General features: G+C 30.0%; 1 protein-coding gene and 1 long non-coding RNA gene across 2 annotated transcripts in view; both read right to left on the minus strand.

Moving 5' to 3' along the window:
* Nucleotides 1–712: 712 nt before the first annotated feature.
* LOC136972605 (uncharacterized) lies at nt 713–1,127 on the minus strand. The gene is made up of 2 exons (XR_010880366.1): nt 972–1,127; nt 713–911 (listed from the first exon to the last, which is right to left on the minus strand). It is a non-coding gene; the product is annotated as an uncharacterized lncRNA (long non-coding RNA).
* Nucleotides 1,128–1,271: 144 nt separating this feature from the next.
* LOC136972582 (neurogenic locus notch homolog protein 1-like) overlaps nt 1,272–23,715 on the minus strand; it is a 58,037-nt gene continuing 35,593 nt past the window's right edge. Inside the window, exons 4-15 of the mRNA XM_067267156.1 lie at nt 23,152–23,292; nt 21,643–21,783; nt 20,383–20,532; nt 17,571–17,708; nt 12,087–12,224; nt 10,249–10,398; nt 7,351–7,608; nt 7,011–7,277; nt 6,403–6,552; nt 1,842–1,988; nt 1,631–1,777; nt 1,272–1,493 (exon numbers count right to left, since the gene is read on the minus strand). Coding sequence (XP_067123257.1) covers nt 1,282–1,493; nt 1,631–1,777; nt 1,842–1,988; nt 6,403–6,552; nt 7,011–7,277; nt 7,351–7,608; nt 10,249–10,398; nt 12,087–12,224; nt 17,571–17,708; nt 20,383–20,532; nt 21,643–21,783; nt 23,152–23,292 — 2,039 coding nt within the window. The 3' untranslated portion in view covers nt 1,272–1,281. The remainder of the gene's footprint in view (nt 1,494–1,630; nt 1,778–1,841; nt 1,989–6,402; nt 6,553–7,010; nt 7,278–7,350; nt 7,609–10,248; nt 10,399–12,086; nt 12,225–17,570; nt 17,709–20,382; nt 20,533–21,642; nt 21,784–23,151; nt 23,293–23,715) is intronic.

The following is a 23,715-nucleotide window of genomic DNA, read 5'->3' on the forward strand; positions in this document are numbered from 1 at the left end:
ACAAATTATTACTACAGTAATTTGAGGTAAAGGAATAGATTTTAAATTAAATAATTTAAAATTATGATTAAAAATTGCAGCACGGCATTATGACAATGTTGAAATAAATAATTGCAGATTATTACTATAAATATTTTCATATATTTTTACTTAGAAACGACAATTTTAGATTTATGCGAAATCAGTTTTTATTCAATTTTTATTGACAAATGTTTATAACAAGATATAATTGATAAATAAGTATTCATCATAAATATTTAATTAGAATTTGAAAAAATAAATATCTATTATTACCATCAATACGAACTTATCACTTTTTTTGTGACACAATACAACAATTGAAATTAAATATAATCGGGAAAATGGTATATAATGCTGAAACTATCCACATTGTTTCAATAATTTAAAAAGGAAACATTTCTGTCAATTTTATTTTGTACATTGCTTATTTTGTGCCAACAATTATGAGGCCAACTAACACTTAGGTTGGATAATTGTTACTTTTTGCATAAATATTCATATTGAGTGACGAATTAACATATAATTTCTATCTAAAATGTTTAATTATAGAATATGATTTAATAGAATCTGGACAACATAGTGACAACATACGAAGAATTAATCTTAACGCTAGAAAAGTTTTTCGTGTCCATTGCTGTCTTAGAATAATTTATTTTAAATTTAAACTAAAATATAAAATAAAATTCATAAATGCCAGCATATTAATACAATTTATTTTCTTCAGTTACTGGTTATCTACAACTTGATACATCTTCCAGAGAGACCATCTGTTTCTCCTTCTGTACATTTACATTCATAACCTTTTTGCAAATTTGCAACTTTTACGCATTTAGCGGATAGCAGTGTACATTCCTTATAACCGAGTTCTCCGTGCTCGCAAACATTCAAATCTGTAATGTAGAATGCATTTATTCAGTTATAGAAACATTCTTCTTTTAAAGTTAATTTACCTATGCAAGTTTCATTCGAAGTTTTTCTTTGTTTCGGGCGACAATGACACGAAAACGAATTATTTTCCGTTGAAACAATACAAATTGCATTTTCCTTTAAGCATTTTTTGTATCCTACGTTTTCTTTCTGACATGGATCTTAATATATAAATAATATTATTTTTCATATATACAAAATCTCTCTATCTATCTATTTATATATATATATATAATGAAACAATATTGTGTTAATAGAGTTTAGTACATACCATCAACGATAATTATGTTATTTTTGTTACTCTTCATATCACCTAGAACATTATTGAAATTCCTAATTTACATAAATTTGTAAAATTGATATTTGTATGCTAACAATAAGTTTACCATGATAGTTCTTCAGACATCGACCACTTCGATCCGTAACGTAATTCTCCGGACAGACACAAAAGTATCTCTTATACCTGCTGACATCCCGCACGCAAACTGCATTTTTTATATTACATTCTAAGAAACCGACTTCCCCTTCGTCACATTCAGTAATTTCTGATAAATAACAGAATCTCTTAAAAGTCATAATTTGTAAAGATATTTAATCGCCTTGCCCATCGGCTGTAAAACCGATAGAACCAAGACAAATACAAAATAAGTGTACATAAAATCTACACATACAAAGCACATACCATTACATCTTCCTATTTTGGACTTCTTATATCCTGGTCTACATTCACATTGATAACCAATCTCATTATCAAAATTACGTAAACACACTGCATCTCTCCTGTTGCAATCACTAAAGCCTTCGTGTCCTTCGTAGCATACTTTGGTATCTGTGTTAAAATCTTAATCTTAAACTGTTCCTGAGTGAAAATAGGATTTTTATAATTGACTTACCTATACATCTTCCGTGATTATTTGGAGCATATTCGGGTGAACATTTGCATTCGAACCCACTTGATATAGAACTATTCGGTTTGCATTCGGCATTTAAGAGGTTGCATATCTCATGTCCTTTTTCTCCTTTCTCACATACGTTTCTTTCTAGACATTGATAATAGAAAATTTTCTAGAATATTTTTATTAAATTCCTACTATTAGTTCACACTCTCCCTATATATATACATCTTGTTCAAATTTTCAATCGTTAATAAAATACTTTTTATTCATCCACTCAAGTTCAAGTACATTTTTTAAAACTTGTAGTGGATGACACTTGATGTTAATACAGTTTTTTCGAATATTAATTCATTAATTAAATGTAATTATTGGTTAATATTACTTGTGGTGTTGTATTTTCCCTAGATATTAGAGCGCGACGGGAAATTTTTTTCCCCTACGTTCGAGATGGCCGCGTTTCCGGTAATCTCGTATCAGATTCTCGAGTGATAATCAGGTAGCAGATTAACAATGGACAACCTCGAAGTAGAATACCGAGTGATCTAAACGTTACGGGGCTTACCCGTACTATTTGTCGCATTATGCAAATTAATAAATTTCCCCGTCGTCGTCTAGTATCTAGGGAAAAAAATTTACCCGTCGCCATCTTCGATACCACGGGTAACATTAACCTAATTATTAATACTTTAAATAGAGTTTTAGCAGTTTGTAATGAAAATTGAAACGAACAGGCAGTAGCTCAATCGGTAAAATGCAAGGATTTCAGTATTTTTCACGCGAAGGTGAAGAATGCGATTTCAATTCTTGCGAAAAGCGATAAATTTTTGAAAATTTTTGCTTTAGACGTTTTATCCAAATGAGAGAGTGAGTTAGCAGTTGTGGCTTAGTGGTTAGAATGAAGGATTTTTCTCAAAAAATAAAATTGAAGAAATTTTATGCTTTGGGTTCAATTCCGATTTCTCTTTCTATTTTGCCACTTAATATTGTGATTCTGTCATATGTATATACATATTTATATTAATTGTAATTATTTAATAAAAAGTAACTAAAATAAAATTTTTCTTTGTTGACCTAAGTAGGAATTGACTTTAAAATTTTTTTTTTTATATATTACTTGTTTTTCTACATAACTTACATGTAGTTAATTAAAACCATTTTAGTTAAAGTATTTATTTTCATCACGAATTATTTTAGTTATTGTTCGAAGTTACTCTAATAATGTGTTATGTCGATAAAACGCTGTAATTCTTTTCTTATTTATGTTATGTATAATGATTATTATATAATATAAGCGAGAAAAAATAATTAGAATGTAATTTAAATTATGTAGTTTAAAGTCTGTTTAATCAATTAGGTTGGCCCATTGATAATAGTACTCTGTATCTATAAATGAGAATGTTTGTTTGTTTGCTATACACTCCTACGTCGTTCGACTAATTGTTACGAAACTCGATAGGTCCGTTAATAATCTACTTAGATAGCGTCGTAATAACACCCCAAAATATTTATTGGATTTCTATATATTAATTATTTTTTTTCTACATAGGGTATGCTGGGTTTATGTGTAGCACCATCTATTGGCAAGTTAATTATAAAAATAACTTAATATTATTCGTACAAAATAAAGTTATAATTTAAAATAAAACAAACGAAATATTATATTTACTTAATTATTGCGACAATGATCTAATGCGAAATAGACTTGCCATATTATTACTTTGATGAGTAGCACATAGAACTATGCTGCATAATACACTGGTAATTATTGATAGTTGGTCGTGGGTTCACGCATCGCCAACAAGCTGGCCTCGTGGAGGTTTCCGGATTTTATTCAAGTTTGTAACACCTAAATAGGGGCCGGTTTTCCATAAAACTCCTCACGGGAGGCATTCCCTCAGCAGATCGTCCACGTGTTGTATAGCCTAAACCAAGTTAATTCTAATAATGTTTTTATAAACTCGCTATTTTTGAGAAAAACTTCCCATGTAGTTAAAGGCATTCTGATAATGTTCTTAAAATCGATTTTATCACATACTTATTGAAATTTATGATTAATATCTACGAGTGTAACAATTACCGCTACGAGTGCTTTATAAACCTGAGCAAAGAGGGAGTAGCAAGCTAGTTATTTATAAATAAAGTTTTTATTTTTATTTATTTTTTTTCAATTTTAAAATTTTGCTGGATTAAAATTATTCTGTGAAAAATCCTTTTATTTCTTACAGAATAATTTTCATCCAGCGAAATTTTAAAATTGAAACATTTATTGATAACTCGCCGCCAGAGGGAAGACAAGACATAATCTACATTTTACAGCGCAATTTTCAAGTGGATAAAAAGTCTGAAGCTCCCGAATGGAAGTCATGGATGCAAACTTAAGACGTCGTAAGATTACCAGTTCCGATTTTTAAAAATTTAATTGGATTTTTTCCTGTTTTAAAGAATTGTTTCCTGGGCGGCTGTGAAGCCTACAAAGAAAGGTCGGGTCGTCCTGAAGTTTTTACTTTAATGGAACATTTTAAGGAAATAAATGGTGATCTACCAAAGAATTACAAGTCACAAAAAGCGAATTTTTTGGAAGCGACTACGTCTTTATCTGGAGAGAGGCTGGAACACGATATATGCCATCAAACATAAGAGAAAAAGACAACTTCAGAGGAGGTGGTGTGATGGTCTGGGCAGGCATCTCTCTCACTGGGTGAACCGAACTCCATGTCTTTGAAGGAGGTTCCTTAACAGGTCAAAAGTATCAACCAAGCATTATATTCGTCCAATGGCTCACACAGAAGGCACAAATTTTGTTTTAATGGACGGCAATGCTTGTCCCCACAGTGAACTTGGTGACTCAGTATCTCCAAGACGTTGGAATCCAAAGAATGGACTGGCCATCCAAGTCTCCAGATTTAAACCTGATAGAGCATGCTTGGGATGCCCTTGGAAGATGGGTGGAAAGTCTCTGTCCCCACCCAGAAACCTTGATGAGCTCAAGACTGCTTTCGAAAGAGAAGGGACTTTAATTCCTAATGAATTGATCAATAATCTTGTAAAGAGTATGAGAAGCAAGTGTCTAGCATGTATTGCTGTAAGGGGTGGTCACATGTCCTATTGAGTGAATAAATTTGTTATTTTAATAAAGTTTCTATTTTATTTTAAAGTAAGAATAAAAAAAAACACTTGTAACGTAACTTTTGCCCTTCAGTGTATAATATTAATATATATATATATATATAATATTTAATATAATATAAAACAGATATAAAACAGTTTTTTATTTAAAAAACAGCTACGACAACCGGCCGTCGGACCGTGAGACCATATGACGACCAGAAGTCCGAGCCAACTTTATAGATGTACACGAGAGGCCGCCACTAGGATGTGAAACAACGTCTTACGAAGCCAGGATAATTTGACCTTAAGTGAAACTACATTGGTTATAGCGACGACGGGCGGTCGGATGGCTCTGTACGGCCGTAATTACTACGACCGCCGGCGCGTCGGATGGCGATTAACGTGTTAATTCCTTATTTAAGGTGTCCATACGTTTTTCTATTCAGAGCACTCTGTGGCTGTAACTAATATGCGGATTGGACGCCAAAATTTCTCTCCAGACAATGCAAAAGATTGAGGTAAATGATTTTAAAAAAATTAGATCAAATCCTGTCACTGTTGGTTTTTTACAACAAAAAGGTTCACAACGGAAATCAAAAACAACAAAAATGCGTGTGTTTATTCCTCAAGGGAATTGCGTTATGCGAAGGCATTTTACGGATGTAAAAAATTTGGTTCGATCTGTGCCCTATTGTTCATGCTCAAAAGTTTAAGGCGATGAACAGTGTGTTTTACAGCTGACTGAAACTCCTCTCCAGTGATGCTTTTCGTGTGCAGTGTAACACGATCTTTTAAGTCTGCCAAAGTTGCAACATTTTTATAAGCCATATTCCAAAGAATATATAAAGCGATCCCTAAAAGCTTTGTTTTTCGTAAAATCTTATACCGCATCCTTCGCATAGTCCATATACAAATTTTGATGTGAATCCGTTTATTACTCACAGCTCCACCATGTATCTTATCGAAATGAATTGTAATATCAATCAATGCGTCAAAAACATTAATCAATTATAATAGAATGGTTTTTTACAGTATTTACTGCAATATTAAAATCGAAATAGCTAAAAGATTTCATAACTTAAGATATTACATATTGATCTAGTAATAGTCTCTTTAATCCGAAAAATATATTGGCGGTAGACTGTCTCACAGTTACATATATAAATTTTGTTTTATAGCACTGAAGAGGAGTCAGAAAAAATAATACTGATTCGAAATGCATTTATAAAAAAGCAATAAAGGAGTTTGAACCTGTTAAGCTGTGAGACAATCTACCGTCAATATATTTTTCGAATTAAAGAGACTACTAGATCAACATATAATACAGCTACCATAAAAAATTTAATATTACATATTGTAAATTGAATTTAAATTGAAATATAACTAATTTATTTTTCAATTTTAGTTAATTGAATTAATTATATATAATATACGAAAAATTTTTTCTTACTTTTACAAATTCCATTTTCCAGTACAGTCTCCGGCGGACATTCGCACGTATATCTGTTCCCTGATTTAGAAAATCTGTCGTTTTTACAAATAGCGTTCTTCTGAGAACACACCTGAAATCCTTTTCTATTTATGGCACACACGTCAATTTCTGTACAAAATAAATCAATTCGAAATACTCGTAGACATTAATGTAAAATTTTATTTTTATTATACCATTTCTATCGTTAATCGCAAAATTTATTTCAGACTACAAAATTTTTCTTATATAGAAATAGATGGTTTCATATTTATTTATGAAAACTGATAAAAACCTAATTTACAGAGCAATTTATAGTCGTAGGATCTGTATATTTTCTATTCCTTTCGCACACAGTATATATGCGAAAATATGTATATTGTGTGCGAAAGGGATAGAAAATATACAGATTCTATGTTTACATATTGAGTCTAATACGTTTGATGTATTTGTTCTCAATAAAGTTAAAAATATGCATATTATATGAAATATTATATATTTTGTAATCTATACGTATATGAAAAGTTTAATTATTTTTAAATTTAATTTTATTGAGAGAGGAAAAGAAAATTGTAATTTATATAACATACCAATACATTTACGTAATGAGTAGTCAAATTCAGAATAACTATTACTACAGAAGCATCCTACTCTTCCACTTCCAGTGATTTCGCAATGGGCACCATACGCAAGGCAATAATCTTCGGCTGATTTTCCAGAAATTCTTTTTACTTTGCACCAGTTGACATACTCACATCTGTCTCCAGTGAAGTAAGGAGTACACAAGCACGTCGAATTTCTGTTTTCATTAAACATGCAAGTTCCGCCGTTTCTGCAAGGCCAGGTTGTACATGGATCTAATTAGAGGGAAAAAAAATTTAACAGTAATATTAATTCACAATTTTTGCATACAATACTTTAGATGCTCACTGATGCACGTTCCACTTTCATAATCGAAATATCTATGAGGATTATAACAATGGCAATTTAGACGCTCGTCATTCAAACATCTCGCATCCCCTCTTTCGCAGTAATCTTCGCCGGAAAGTCCATCTTGATGATAAATTTTACAGAAATTTACTTTTTCGCAATTTTCACCCCAGAACTGAATTGGACATTTACAAATTTGTCTGCCTCCTCTAAAGGTACAGTTTCCTCCATTTAGGCAGTTTTTCCAACAGGCGTTTCCTGTTATTAAAAATACGTATATTGAAATACAGTATTGAGAATTAATAAATACGAAGAAAATATAAATTATTTGAATCAGAAAAACATGAAAATTTCTACGTAAGAAATTAAAATTATACAACGATTTTATACGAAAATCTGTCTTCCCTTAAATGATATTTATTTCATTTGAGTGAAGCAATTAGTATTGTCTACTCTAAATATACCTAAAAACATAAAAATATTGATTTACAAAAGATTTTAAATTATAATTATTTTTATTATTGATGACTATATTACACATTAAGTTTCTTTACGAAATGCTTTTTTAGTTTAAAATTGCTGTAACATTAATGTGTGAGAGGTCGGCAGGAGTATATAACACAGTTATGACTATATGCCGTTTAATCAGCAGCCTGTTGGAGGAGGCTCTCGGTTGTCAAAAGGAATGGCTTAGAATAAGTAAATAAGTACGGAGAGGCGTGATCGCGTGATCACTCGTCTCCTACGTCAGGATTCCCGACACAAGTTAGTCGAATGAGCGGACTAAAACGTAAAATTTTATCGTGGAATTTCGAGTGGGAGGGTCGCGAGTAAGTTTGGAAAGACAAAAGTAGGTAATGAGTCAAGGATGAATCCAATTTAAACAATAATAAAATAAATTTTAATGGAACAAAGAATAAATGCTACAAATACACACGAGATGCGGTTACAAGAACGGAAGCGATTAATTATATCGGGGTCCAACTATACTATCTTATAACTATCTCGCGGAGAGAGAGTTTACAATAAATCCGACGTTTATACTACCTCAACATCTTAGAGGATATGTAGAATTCTCGTAGTTTTGTATGTCGTTTTCTAATTAAAGTTTATATAAAAGCTACGATACTTCTAGATTAGCGACAAATACAGGATACGTCTTCCTTCTGATATATCTGCGGACGATGATGGAGATCTTTTTCTAGAGTTCAGTTTCTTATGGAGGTCTACGATGAACTCCGCTGAACCCTTTGTTTGTCTTCCTCTTGTGGGAGACTGTCGGCGAACTCCTGGAATAGCCTTTTCTATTGCATTTCTTTTCTCGGAAGGCTGATGGAGAACTCTTCGTTCTTGGCGCGAAATTCGATAATATTTTCTGTCTTTGTCCAATCAAAATGATGGATTTGCTTTACGTCAATGACTTGAAAGGGGTGAAAAAAAGGGGCTAAACTTTCAGATGACGTCAAATCTTGGTGATAAAAGTGGTGATAAGAGTTATGTAGAAAGGAAGTCAGTTTCCTCTTTAACGGAAAGGGAATGAAACTTTTTCCCTTCATTCCACCAAAATGGTTGACCTTTTATATTCTTTTATAATTCATTTCTTATATTATTTGGATTCATAAAAAGGCTCCATACAAAAAGGATCATCTAAATTACATCATTGTTCCATTTAGAAAACATAACATCATAAATTCACAAGGGGGTGACAAAAACGAAAGATCAGCGCACTTCCTCCCTTGCTGACAAGGAAGTAAAAATTAAACAATTCTAAACACTGTTTATAAATCGTGAATTAAAAAATAACTTTATGCTTAGCATTATTGCGAATTTTGCTGGAAATGTTGACTATGTGATGGTGTTTTTATCATTTTTAAACTTTTCCGGCCTGTGCGCACTAAAATACATTTCTTTATCACACATACCGATGACAAATTTGGCCAGGTCTACTATTTTTATACTAATAGCCGACCTGGAATATAAAAACACTTTATAAAGATTCTTGTTTCATCACAGATGATGGTGAATATTGATTGTGAAATTATTATCTTGCACATTTACATTACAGTTACGGAGGACTCAGGTTCGAGCCCAGGTTCGAAATATGAGATCAACCACTGATGAAAAATTTGTTCTCTGGACCCATCTATCATCACCTAGTCTTTCCCATTGTGGGCTTATCCGAATCTACCCCGAGCGTGAACATTACTCCTTTAGTACTTCAAAGCAGAAACATTTCATGTATTTAAAAATTAGCCATAAATCTGTAAAACTGTTAAAAATTCACAAGAACACAATAGAACATATTTCGTTTAATAATTAGATAATTTCAGTTTAAATTTCAATTAATAGATCAGATTATTTAAAAACTAAAAACTTATTTTGTAAATGAGATTTGTGCACTTGAATTTTACAAATGCAATGATTAAAGTTCTTCAATATATTTACAAAACTAAAATCTTTCTATTGAATTTTAGAATAAGATTTAATTTTCATATATGAAGTTTTTAAAAAATTACGTTCTTCACCAAGAATTTACATATTTATAAATCCGTTTTTTCTTGAGAATATAAATAATTTCCCCAAAAATATTATTATTTGAATGCATTTCGCAATAAATATATAAAAGAATAAAATATTAATTCTAACGAACATATATATTCTTTAATATCTGAATTTACCTATTTCATTCTTTCATATTCAACGAAACCCTGTGTACATGTACAGTATATTCTTATATATATGTGTGTTTGTGTGTATGTGTACATATGTATATTCAGTATATACAAAACGAAGAGCAGCTACACATATGTACTCAATATATATGTGTAGCTGCTCTTCGTTTTATAAATTTATAATAAACGTATATTTTACATTATTTGTTATCCAACTTAAACTCACTTTTTTCATATATACAAGAACCATTTACGAATGTAAATCCATACGGGCATACACAAGTGGCAACTTCATCTTCTATTATGCAACTTCCATTAAGACTTGCACAATAATTCCACCAAGATATTCCGTCATCTCTGATCACTTCGCAAGTTTCTGTAAATATTACCCAGTAACATTAAATTTTATTATTAAAATTTGCAATAATTTTTATAACTAAATGAAGAATGTTAATACAGAGAGCAGAACTAAGAAATTGATACAGCAAAGAATTCGTCAAAAAGTATACTGTATTTGAAAAAATAGTTTATTAAGATAATAGCCGGTATATGTATTTGCAGAAAATAAATATCTTAAAACGGAGTCTAATTAAAATATTCACTTTTACCATAATAATTATGATCGTATTACTTATAACATCAGGCAAAATTGTTCAATTAGTTAGAGCATGTGCAACTGCATTCTAAATATCAGCAATAAAATATACGGGAAATTACATTTGCTACCTATATTTTGGCTAATACTTACTTTTTCACAGTCTTCAAATTTATGTTCAGTTCTCTAAATAATAAACTAAATTTTATTTTTAAATTGTATTATTAATCCTTTACACTGTTTCTTTTTCTTTCTGTGTGAAATCAGCAAATCTTTGTCTTTTCCACCACAGACAACGATACGATGTTGATAGAACAGTGTTTAAACCTTTCTTCTGTATGTGTTCATACTCATTTATTATTATTTATAATAGAAATTTCTACGACTAAATCAGAATTCTATATAATATTTTTTTTTATAAGATCTGGAATGTTTGACTATTGTTTACAATTTGCAAATATTTCTTAATAAACCTTTCACTGAGATTATTTGCTATCTATAAGATTAAAAGCAATTTCAATAAAACTAGGAATAAATACAATAGAAGTCTTAACAAAAATTCAAATAATTGTTAAAGACAGTTTCGATTTGATTCTTGATTTCTACGTGAATTGCAGCCAAATATTAAAATTTTATACAAAAAAGTATATTTTAAAAACCTCAAAAAATAATTGCTTTGGAAAAAATATTCAAATACATAATATACATCAAGTACGTAAATTTAGATTATGCATTTGTTTTAGACGCCAAGTAAACTTTTTTAAAAAACAATAAAAAGGTATTTTCTCACAGACAATTACAGTCAATAACAATTATACCATAATGAATTCGCGTGTTATTACTATTGTTGTTTTATTGCAGAAATAAATTTGGAAAAAATTGGAAAAATAATTTTAATAAAAACTGCAAAACTGGATGAGATTTCATTAAAAGCATTAACACCTGTAATACAGTTAAAACGAAACAATTTATTATGAGAACAAACGTTTTCTTTTGTCTTTAATAATCATCTTTAGATTATGAAAAGTAACATAGAAGAAAATTCGAAAAATGCTGTATGAATAAGTTCTATTTTATTTATTATGTTTAAGAACTTCTATTATATTTAAATATTGTTGCTAAAAACAGAAGAAAACGGTTGTTCTTATAATAAATTGATTCATTTAAACTGAATTACAGGTATTTACTTCGTGTTTTAAAATAATATTAATCCTGAAAAACATATAGGCCTATACTTAAAAATTCACAAAAAATGTTTAAAATAGACTATTGAAAACTGCTCAGACATTTCGTCGACTTTTTACACCTCATAAACATAACAGTTGAATGCCTGCAAATAAAGGTCGACTCCACGGTAAGACCGTTATAAATGTTGTTTTTTTAAAAAAAGTCTCTTGTGAATTTTTAAGTACATACTTATTTTCCTGGCAATTTTATTAAAACTTTACACATAAATTCCTTTGACTCACCTGTACAATAATCGTTCTCGAATTTCGATCCATTGCGACATTTGCAAGTGGCATTGTAACCTTCTACACAGTCTGCCCCAATACTTTCACAATATTCTGACCAAGATGAGCCATCAATTCTAATCATTTCACATGTTTCTGTAATTATTATGCAAAGCTAGATTTAATTTAGTTACGCCTTATGCAATTTGTTTTATAAGTAAAATCTGCTGTTAATTAAATTATAGTTACATATAAATTGAAAAATAATAAATTAATTTTTTACAAATCCAACTATAATTTTACACGTACAGCACCTGTTTTCTGTGTTATGTATTAACTGCTACAAATTTACAGCAGTGTGAACTAATGAAAGCAACTCTATAAAATTTAAAATCTGGTCATAGACGATACTCACATTTACTTCTTTGTACCAAATTATTTAGCCTACATTTATACAAAGTTCATAAATAATTCATGCGTAAAACGATTTTATAAATCAGACATAATTGTCATTTATAATGTATTGGATAACAATATTATTCAGAAATATAAATTCTAAAATTAAATCGCATAAATACGATTGTTAACTATATTTTTGTTTATAAATTAAGTGTTTACTGTTTACGTTAAAAAAAGAAATTGGTTATTGTTGAGTACTTAAGCAACGTTGAATATTAATTAAAGAAAATTACAGAAAACAAAATACAATTGGATAAACGTTTAGCAAAATTCTAATAACCTGTAGATCATACCAAATGAAGACGTTAAATAAACGTGCAGGATATTGTACTACACTGTTTTCGGAAAAAAAATCATTTTAAAATTAAAAAAAATTAATAAACCTCATTATTTTAAAATTTTAATTAGATTGAAGAGGAGTTATATAAATAATAAAGAACCTTCAAGCAAATGTGTAATTAGTTTTCACAGCTTTAACGTAACTCCTTTCAGATTGTTGACTAAGACGATATTTTTATCAAAGTAAAAAGGCATTGAACACAATTGGAGTTTAATCGATACAGTTGAAAAAGTCGTGAATTGATCTCATAAATCTTCTTATAAATAAAATACAAGTACTATTGTAAGTTGAAATGCTGCATTGCAGAGTGAATGCAGAATGATACTAATTTTAAGGAAACGATATAAAGTATTTAAATTTTTTACGGTTGAAGAAAATTTTAAATTATAGTTTGTATAAATTTAATCCAATTACTTTCGGGATAAACAGTAAATATGTAATAATAGAAATTATTTTAGTAATATCTTAATAGAAAATAAACTTTCTTCTCACTCAAGCTAATTACATAACAATATTCAACGCATCACTCATTAAGTAATTGAATATTTTTTCTGAAACCAATTTATGGTTAATTTTTGAAAACTGGCAATAAATGATTTTACAATATTAATCAAGATTGACAAGATGAAAAAGTTCTAGAGTGTTAAAGAATCCATTTATTTATTTATTTATCTAACATTTTCGGCTAACTCATTAGACATTCTCCGGATGAAACATTCATCTAATAGAATTATTTTAAACAAAAGTTAAAAGAATTTTATTACATGACTACTAAGTTAGCCGAAAACGTTAGATAAAATAAAAAAAACAATCCAGAAACGAGTTGCTTAACTTTCCCGGAAACATTTAAAAATTTGGTGGCGCCATCTGTTATGATGTTCTATTTTTAAAAGTTTATAGTTGTAATTATTATTAAATGGCAACAATGCTAATTTTGGGAATAAAAATAGGTTTTATAAAAAAAATTGTAAATGCCAACGGATCGTTTTTCAATTAATTATATAATTATGCAGCGCAAAAATGATAACAATTGGCATCCGCTATTCTCCGAATGTATTGTCATATATCTACTACTCATAAACGTGAGATTGTATGTAAGCGGAATATCAGTTATCAGAATATCATAAACATGGATTGGCACGAAAATTTAACAACAACTCGACAACGCCCTCATTGTTTTAATATTTTTATGACTGACGAGATATTTTTCCAATGGAGCAACGATCCTACTGGACATCCTTGAAACTCGTCGTATCACAATACCTAGAAATTGCGGTTCTTCAAGCACATCATAATGATTCGACGATCGACCATCTAGAACAGTGCTTCTCAAATTTATTTGGATTACCGCTCCCTTGGTTGTGACTGTTAGTAGTAACGCCCCCTGTTCTATGTATACAGGGTGCCTCCTGTCTACGGCCAATCAATGGCCAAGCGGTTTCGTTCCCCGAACACTGGGAATTCGGTCGTGGGTTCGCGCCTAGCCAGGACGGGCTGGCCACGTGAAATTTTCCAGGTGTTTTCCAGATCTGTGACGCCTGGATAGGGGTCAGATAAATAAGACCTCCCGGAAGACATTCCCCCTAGGCAGGTCGCCCAAGTGTAATTTAACTAAACAAACAAACACTCCTGTCTACACAGAACAAGGAGCGTTACTACAGTATACACAATATAAATCTTATATTGTGTACACTGTATCGTCCATCTTGAAAAGCAATAATATAGAACCCAATTTTAAGCCTACTCACAGGACATCTGAAAATATTATTGAAAAATGAAAACTTGACACATGAGACATTACTATAAGTCCAAGCACTTCGAGAATGTCAATGTCGCTTCGGAATCATCAGCTTCAAGCATTTGCAAAACAATTAGGACCTATCTAACCATTACTGCTCAGCATTCCGGCCTTCATTCACATTCGAGTAATATGCGGATCATCGCTGTAGATTATCTCAATTATTATGGCATTACTAGAGTTATAGTCACCAGTTACCGTCATGGTTGTTTGCATACCCGAATTCGTAGTTACAGACATCACACTGAAGAACGAAACTCCTAGAAAATTAATCAGTAATAGAAGCCAATCTATTTTTGTAAAGATAATTCAAGAGATTCGTTTCATCTTCCACACTGTAAATCAGTGATTCCCAAACTTATTCGAACCATTATTCACTTGGTTCCACAAACTTATATCCAGCACCCCTAACTGTACCACAAAGTCTCCTAGCCCATTTTCCATTGTGTGAGAAAATTCTTGGAAATATCTTGAGGTTCATAAAATAAATTTTCTATCACCATCACACATCATGACTAGGGACTGCAATTGCTGGATCCCTCATCCAGCAATCCAGCTGGATCCAGCGCATTTTTCGGCCTGCTGTATCCGCAAATACTCAATTAACTTTTTAAATAATAGCGCAAAAGTCTACGTTGTCGATGTTGCCGCTTTGCTAATTACTACACTGCTACTAATTACTTACTCACTACTTTACTAACTCTAATAATTAAATTACTTATAAATAAACTATACCTTTATCAATCCAGCAAAATTTAATAAAATAATAACGTATTCAATCGCTGTTAACGATCTTCGTCAGCTACAAAAAAATACATTAACTATAGTACATAAAATATGTTCGGAATAAATATAAAAAGAATAATGCTTAATTACATCCCGTTTTGAAACAAGATACATAGATGTACTGCCAGGTCTAATAATTTTCGCATTGTATACCGACGTAATACCACTGTTTTCAAACTTTTAAGAAACGATAAAAAGAAAAAGAATCGGAATTCAACAACGGATATATATTCGGTGCCTTTACACAAACAACGTTTCAATTCCAAGCTTGTTTATGTGGGTACAACGATGCGCAGTTTAAAACAAAGGCTCAAGGAGCACATATACACAATCAGTAAGAACCTTGACAACACTCCGCTGGCATCATACGCAAGACAGAAGGACGTTAACGTCCAACGGAATCAAGCGGCAATTATAAAAACGACGACGAATAGGCAAACGGTCAAGCATCTTGAGAGATGTGAAATCTGCAAGGCACACATGGCAACTGGTTGTATAAACCAGTGATTCTCAAAGTGAGGGTCGTGAAAAATATTTGGGGGGTCGCTGAAAAATTGATGCCAGATCAATTTTTTCAAATATTTTATAAATTTACTATGGATTCATGTTTAGAAATAATAGAAAAAAAAATATATAAAATAGTTTTTACTTAAATAAATTGCACATATAAATAATAAAAATCATATAAATATTTAAATACGAGCCTAACCCCCTCCCTCCGGGATGTTTTTTGACACATACTTATTCTTCGGGGGTCCTTTGAAATTTTTAAGTGCAGAAGGGGGATCGCGGTCCAAAAAGTTTGAGAAACACTAATATAAACCATAGAGATGCAGACTCATTGTCTACCGCGTAGAGATCCTTTTACATTAATTAATGTTATTAACGGACAATGCCGGTTTCGTTGACATATCTTATATTTTTTTTTTCTTTTTCGCTATTTATTTTGTTTATTTATCTGTATTTTGTCCGTTTGGGCATTTTCTGTTAATTTTTATATTTATTCCGAACACATTTTATGTTCTATATTTAATGTACTACTTTTTTGTAACTGAGGAAGATTGTTTAAAACGATTGAAAACGTTATTATTTTATTAAATTTTGCTGGATTAATAAAGATGTAGTTTATTTAATTAACTTATTTCACTTCCAGTGCATAGTTTTTATATACTTATAAATAACTACAGACTAATATATAGAGCCTATATAAGAAAACTGGAAAAACTGATAGTCACTTAGACACTGATTATCCGTCCTTACATTATTATAAAATAATATATTAATATAAATTAACTAGTAGAATTACCTTTGCTATTATTTAACTTAAAGATTACATTATAATTATAATCTAACTAAACATTTAATGTTAATTATCTCTATCTCAAGTATTAAACCGAACCAAAGTTAAGTTTACTACCTTAATGTGTAAGAAGTTTTACTGATTTATAGTGGCCAGTCTAAATAATAAAAGCTTCTTAAGTATTTAAAAAAAACTATAAATTGCTGGATAGATAACACTTTATTGCACCAAAAATACATCCGCACTGAATCCAGCTGGAATTATTTTGATCCGGCAAAAATCCAGCTGGATTGAAAACACTGCTAGATTGCAATCCCTAATCATGACCTTACGGTACGTCGTTTGCACATCTGGAAACCATTAACCTCATGTTCTTCTTACCCGTTTTAATAAAAGAAAGGTTTTTTGTGAGCCCAAATCTCACCTATGGCCACCGTTCGGTGAGTACCGTTTCTAGTATCTCTTGCTGCTCACTTGCTTCTTTTCGCTCCTAGATTTTATCACCATCCACAGAAACGCGGTAGTGCTCACTTTCGGAACCACCGCTATAAATCGACGAACATTCTTAGACAAATGACCTCATAAAAATTTTAATACTATTCTAACACTCCCTCTACATTGGTACTAATCGTCAATGGCATCTTTTGTAAAATTAAAATCGTAAAAATTAATAATAAAATTTTCGATTTATGAAGCTAAATACGTATGTAATAAATTATATTATATTGTTTTGTATTAATATTATATTCTATTGTAATCTATTATATTGTATTAAATATATATATTTATTTATTTATTCTCATTAAAACGTTGACTCACCTTTACAATAATTATCCTCAAATTTCGATCCATTGTAACATTTGCAAGTGACATTGTAATCTTCTGTACAGTCTGCTCCAATACTTTCACAAAATTCTGACCAAGGTTTGCCGTCATATCTGATTATATCACAACCTTCTGTAATCAGAATGCACAATTGGATTTAATTACGAATATTACTTTCAATTGCCATTGTTATTGAAATTATCTGCACAATTATGCATTAAACGTAAGCAGTAAAATAATAAATTTTCACAATTATTTGTTTAAAATTGTGGAAACAAAACACACTAAACTCATTAAATTATTAATTGTTTCGAGTGACCAATTTATATTTATAAAAATTTAAATACTGTACAAATTATTCACATTCATACAAAAGCCATATGTAATACATGTGTAAAATGTCTTCACAACGTCAAACAAACGTGTGTTAAACCAATTCTAATTGTTTGACTTACATATTTGAACTAATTTTTGTTAGAAAACCGAGCTGTAGTCATTGTGGAAATAGTAAAATTCTAGAAAATCACATGACTAAAGATATGCAGCACTCCAGCAGCTGAACGATTGTACTAAAATGGCTATGCAATTAGCATTTCTTGCGCCGTTGTCACTTTCGATTTCAGTTTACTGTTATGTTAGATTTCGTTTGTTTCTAAATCTATGATTTCTTGTTTAATTTTAAAATCAGAAATAGAGTTAAATGTGTAATTTGTGAAAGCAATGAATTGCCATTGTTCATTTTCCCAGAAAATTCTGAAAAGTAACTAATAATACTTATATATTTTAGTTAAATTCGTTTGTTGTTTCTGGCTTGCCGATCCCACGTATATCTAAAACACGTTCGTTAAAAGATATATACCTTATTTTCAAGAAAGGAATAGGATTTAATCATTTATTTATTATATTTATTATCTAAAAGAAACCATAGTATTTTCTTAAAAAAGTATAGTTTCAGATGATAAATTCTAAAATATTTTAATAATGTTTAATTCAAATATGACAAATGGCTTAAGAGATTCATGTCTTATGTTATGTAGTATAGTTATTTCAGATCAATGTAAATAAAAGTCTAGGTGAGGAATTAACTACAATCTGTAAGAAAAGACAAAATGATGGAACATATAGAAATTCTGTTTACTTAACTCTAAAATAATAATTGTTAAAATATTTATGATAATGAGAACCTGATAACGATTTAATAGATATGTAAGCAGGGTTTTTGTATGTTTCATTAAAATTTAAATTTCATATTCTATGTAGGCCTATATTTTTCCATCGTAAAATTGTTGTTGTATTTAACATGTTAAACATAATACCGAACACCAATTATGTACTAATAAGAAATAATATAAATATTATATTTAAATAATAACTTTTTGTTATTTAATTTGACTTAACATCGATTGTTATTGTTTGTTAGAAAAAAAACATACGAAATTATTTAAATTTTACAAAAGGCAAGGTGGCAATTTACATTTTGCGACTAATTGATATGTCGAAATAAAATAGCTGCAGTAAACGATTGGGGAGTCAATATCGCTTTACAGTTGGTTAATTAAAATTATATAATTTAGTTACGTGTCACAGTTTCACAGTTTTTAATTGTTAATGTAGCCTATGTCACATTTTGTGTCTAACATTCAATTTCCATTTTCACTAAACAACCACAGTTTGTAATCGTGTAAGCTTTTCGATCTAGTACGTAATGTACTGTACATTGTTATGTAATATTTAAAGAAATCTATGTAAACATGTGACAGTAAACAAACTTTGTAAGTAAGAAATATTATAATATTATATATACCATTAATTTCGCCTACCGGTGAAAAATTCAAATTTTTAAGGAATAAATGTCAATCTAAATATATAAAATTACTTGACCTGACTGACTGACTGATTTATCATCGCCCAGGACAAACCGATGAACCTATAAATGAAATTTGGTACACAGTTAGGGTACGTCATAAAAACGCACGCTAAGAAGGAATTTTTCGAAACCTCCCCCCCGCGTGGAGAGGAGGGAAAGGATTAACACTTAATTTGAAGAACTGCTGCTACTGCTCTATTTTAGATGCGAATTTTTGTTTTTAACTGCGTTTAGTCTTCACTGAGTACTTAGGTGTATTAAATTGATGACATTTCAGACATTGTTATAAATATTTTTATATATTTCGATTTTTTAACCAAATGTTGCGAATCGTTTCAAATTGGAATTTGTCATTGCATGTTGGTTCGATTATAGAATGTTTGTAAACGTTCAAAAATTGTTCAAATTGAAAACAGTACGTTTGATTCTCAGCAATTCCAATTGAATTTTACCAATGCAATGATTAAAGTTCTTCAATATATTTACAAAACTAAAATCTTTCTATTGAATTTTAGAATAAGATTTAATTTTCATATATGAAGTTTTTAAAAAATTACGTTCTTCACCAAGAATTTACATATTTATAAATCCGTTTTTTCTTGAGAATATAAATAATTTCTCCCAAAATATTATTATTTAAATGCATTTCGCAATAAATATATAAAAGAATAAAATATTAATTCTAACGAACATATATATTCTTTAATATCTGAATTTACCTATTTCATTCTTTCATATTCAACGAAACCCTGTGTACATGTACAGTATATTCTTATATATATGTGTGTTTGTGTGTATGTGTACATATGTATATTCAGTATATACAAAACGAAGAGCAGCTACACATATGTACTCAATATATATGTGTAGGTGCTCTTCGTTTTGTAAATTTATAATAAACGTATATTTTACATTATTTGTTATCCAACTTAAACTCACTTTTTTCATATATACAAGAACCATTTACGAATGTAAATCCATACGGGCATACACAAGTGGCAACTTCATCTTCTATTACGCAACTTCCATTAAGACTTGCACAATAATTCCACCAAGATATTCCGTCATCTCTGATCACTTCGCAAGTTTCTGTAAATATTACCTAATAACATTAAATTTTATATACTTCCGTAATTATTTTATTATTAAAATTTGCAATAATTTTTATAACTAAATGAAGAATGTTAATACAGAGAGCAGAACTAAGAAATTGATACAGCAAAGAATTCGTCAAAAAGTATACTGTATTTGAAAAAATAGTTTATTAAGATAATAGCCGGTATATGTATTTGCAGAAAATAAATATCTTAAAACGGAGTCTAATTAAAATATTCACTTTTACCATAATAATTATGATCGTATTACTTATAACATCAGGCTAAATTGTTCAATTAGTTAGAGCATGTGCAACTGCATTCAAAATATCAGCAATAAAATATACGGGAAATTACATTTGCTACCTATATTTTGGCTAATACTTACTTTATAACATATACATAAGAAAGAAAATTATTTGGATCGTGCTAAATTTGATCCGCCAAGTTTTTTTCGGAAATCTTTACGTTTTGAGACTATCTGGACCCCAAAAAGTGAAAACAAAAGACATGGAAAAAAACCTGTGGATAAATATAGTACTTGCACATGGAGATAATACATGTCTATTCGTGTTCATTTCGTTTAATCTCTCAGGATAAGGATTAAGTAACGAAGTACAGCATGGTACCTTGTATGTAAGAAGCATGGATGGTATTAAATTTTGCTTGGAAAAATCAAGAGGTAAGAGATCAAAGCGTAATGTGTTACATCTCGAGAGAGGTCGAATTTTAAATTGACTGGCTATTAGCATTTAAAATTCTTTTTGAAGTCATACATACCTTCGAAATTCAGCTTTTTGCCAATTTATAATAATCAAAATATAAAATAATTTATTCTAGAATCAAGTAAATAGATGACGCAACAAACAATTTTATTTGTTAATAATATGATTAACGACTATTTGAATTAAACATAAAGCTAAATATTTATATTCAATTCATAATACATATTTTACAACATACCAGTCTATCGTATATTATGCGCTCACTGTGATCGTAGAAAAATTTTAATTGAAACACGAAACATACATTACTATTGTACATATCTGCGATGATTATAGTAAATTTACGTTCTAATTTTTATATCACAGAAAAGTCGACTTACCTAGGCAAGTGTCATTATAGTATTCTAAACCTGCGTTGCATTCGCAAATCGCCTTACCATCATCAATTTGACATAGTGTTCCTATTTCCTGACAATGTTGTTCCCAACTTTTTTTATCTTCTCTGGTAGTTAAACAAGTTTCTGCAATAGATTCAAAGTTTTAGTAATTTTATAACCATTTCGTACAATGTTTTCACGATTAGTTTACATGTCTAACAGCTACATAAATTAAACACAAAACTAAATATTTATATTCAATTCATAATAACTTCTTCACAACGTATCAGTGTATTGTATATTATGCGCTCAGTTTTAAATTTTTTACATAAATTACTGCTTGGAAGTTTAGCAACAACGTAAGCATTCGAATTTTTGAAATTGCAATACAAGTAAAAGCAAAGTTTTAAATTTACATATTTACTACTTAATTCCGTGAACCAATAGCGTTTTTCATCATCATGTTCCTCATTAGTTAGGCTATCGCATGAGATTATATAGCCTGTCAAACGCATTTTCGTCGCTCCTAAAGTTAATCAAATGTGTAACTGTTTTGTTTGAATAAATTTAGATGAATGTAAATTATAAGAGTATTCTACGTAAAGAAAAGTTGTTATAATTTTGCATATTTTAGCATTTTTATGTTTTGATATAACATTTGCTTACTGACTGAATGGCATTTTTATTAGGAGGAAAGAAATTGCTGTAACTCTTGATAAAAATATTTATATTTTAAAAATACATAAGCAACGTACTGTACAGTACATATAATAATTGAACCATTAAATCTTAATTTCCTTTTAAATTGCTTTTTGACTGTTTCATAATGTTATATCAACTTATATAACATATATTTTCATCGTTAGTAGTAGAAATATTGTAAATTAAATTATGTAAATGTTGCGAACTTTTTACTCGATGTTATCTTTTCTTTATGTATATTGTATGTGCAGTCATATTCATTGACAATACTTCACTAAAAATACTCGAAACTAATTCGTTATTGTAATATTAACTGATCTGAGTAACCACTAATCAGAATTGCACAAAATAGCGAGGTTCAGGCCAAAGTTTCAAACGCGAAAACGTGTACGTCGGACGTTCATCGTCGCTTTCCTGTAAGCCTAGAATTTGACAATGGCGTTTGGAATGTCGAGCATGATTCCATTGACTTTCCAAACGCCATTGTCAAACTTCTAGGCTTACAAAAAAGCGACGATGAACGTCCGATGTACACGTTTTCGTGTTTAAAACTTCGGCCTCAACCTCGCTAATAAACTGATGAACTGAAGCAGAAAAGCATTTCTGATTTTTATCCACGAAAATTCTGAACTGGCCTACGCATTAGGAAATGTTTTCAGATTATATTTCTAAGAGAATAATAAGAAAAATCTTAATAATAAACGTAAAAAAATTTTAATTTAAACATGAAACATACATTACTATTACATATATGCGATAATTATAGTAAACCTATGTTCTAATTTTTATATCACAGCAAGGTCGACTTACCTTGGCAAACGCCATTTGCGAATTGTAAACCTAGTTTGCATTCGCAAGTTGCCTTCCCATTACTAATTGTACATTTTGCTCCTAAATTCTCACAATGATTTTTCCAAGTTATGTCACCTTTCATAGTAGAATAACAAGTTTCTGCAATAGATTAAATGTTTTAGTAATTGTATAAGGATATATGTACAATGTTTATAAAACATAAACTAAATATATACATTAAATTCATAATAAATTTTTCACAACATATCAGTCTATCGTATGTTATGCGCTCAGTTTAAAATTTTCTACATAAATTGCTGTTCGAAAATTTAGCAACGTGCCGAAAATAAGAATTCGAATTTTTGAAATTGCAATAAAAGTAAAAGCAAAATTTTTAATTTACATATTTATTACTTAATTGCGTAATCCAATAGCGGTTTTCATCATAACCGTTCCTCATTAGTTATTCTATCTCATGAGATTATATAGCAAACGCAATTTGGTCGCTCCTAAAGTTAATTAAATGTTTAATTGTTTTCTTCACAGGAAACAAGATGGTTTCAAATTATAAGAGTACGACCG

Source organism: Centruroides vittatus, unplaced genomic scaffold (assembly GCF_030686945.1).
Source record: "Centruroides vittatus isolate TY-2023 unplaced genomic scaffold, ASM3068694v2 contig_298, whole genome shotgun sequence".
In the NCBI taxonomy this organism is placed as follows: domain Eukaryota; kingdom Metazoa; phylum Arthropoda; class Arachnida; order Scorpiones; family Buthidae; genus Centruroides; species Centruroides vittatus.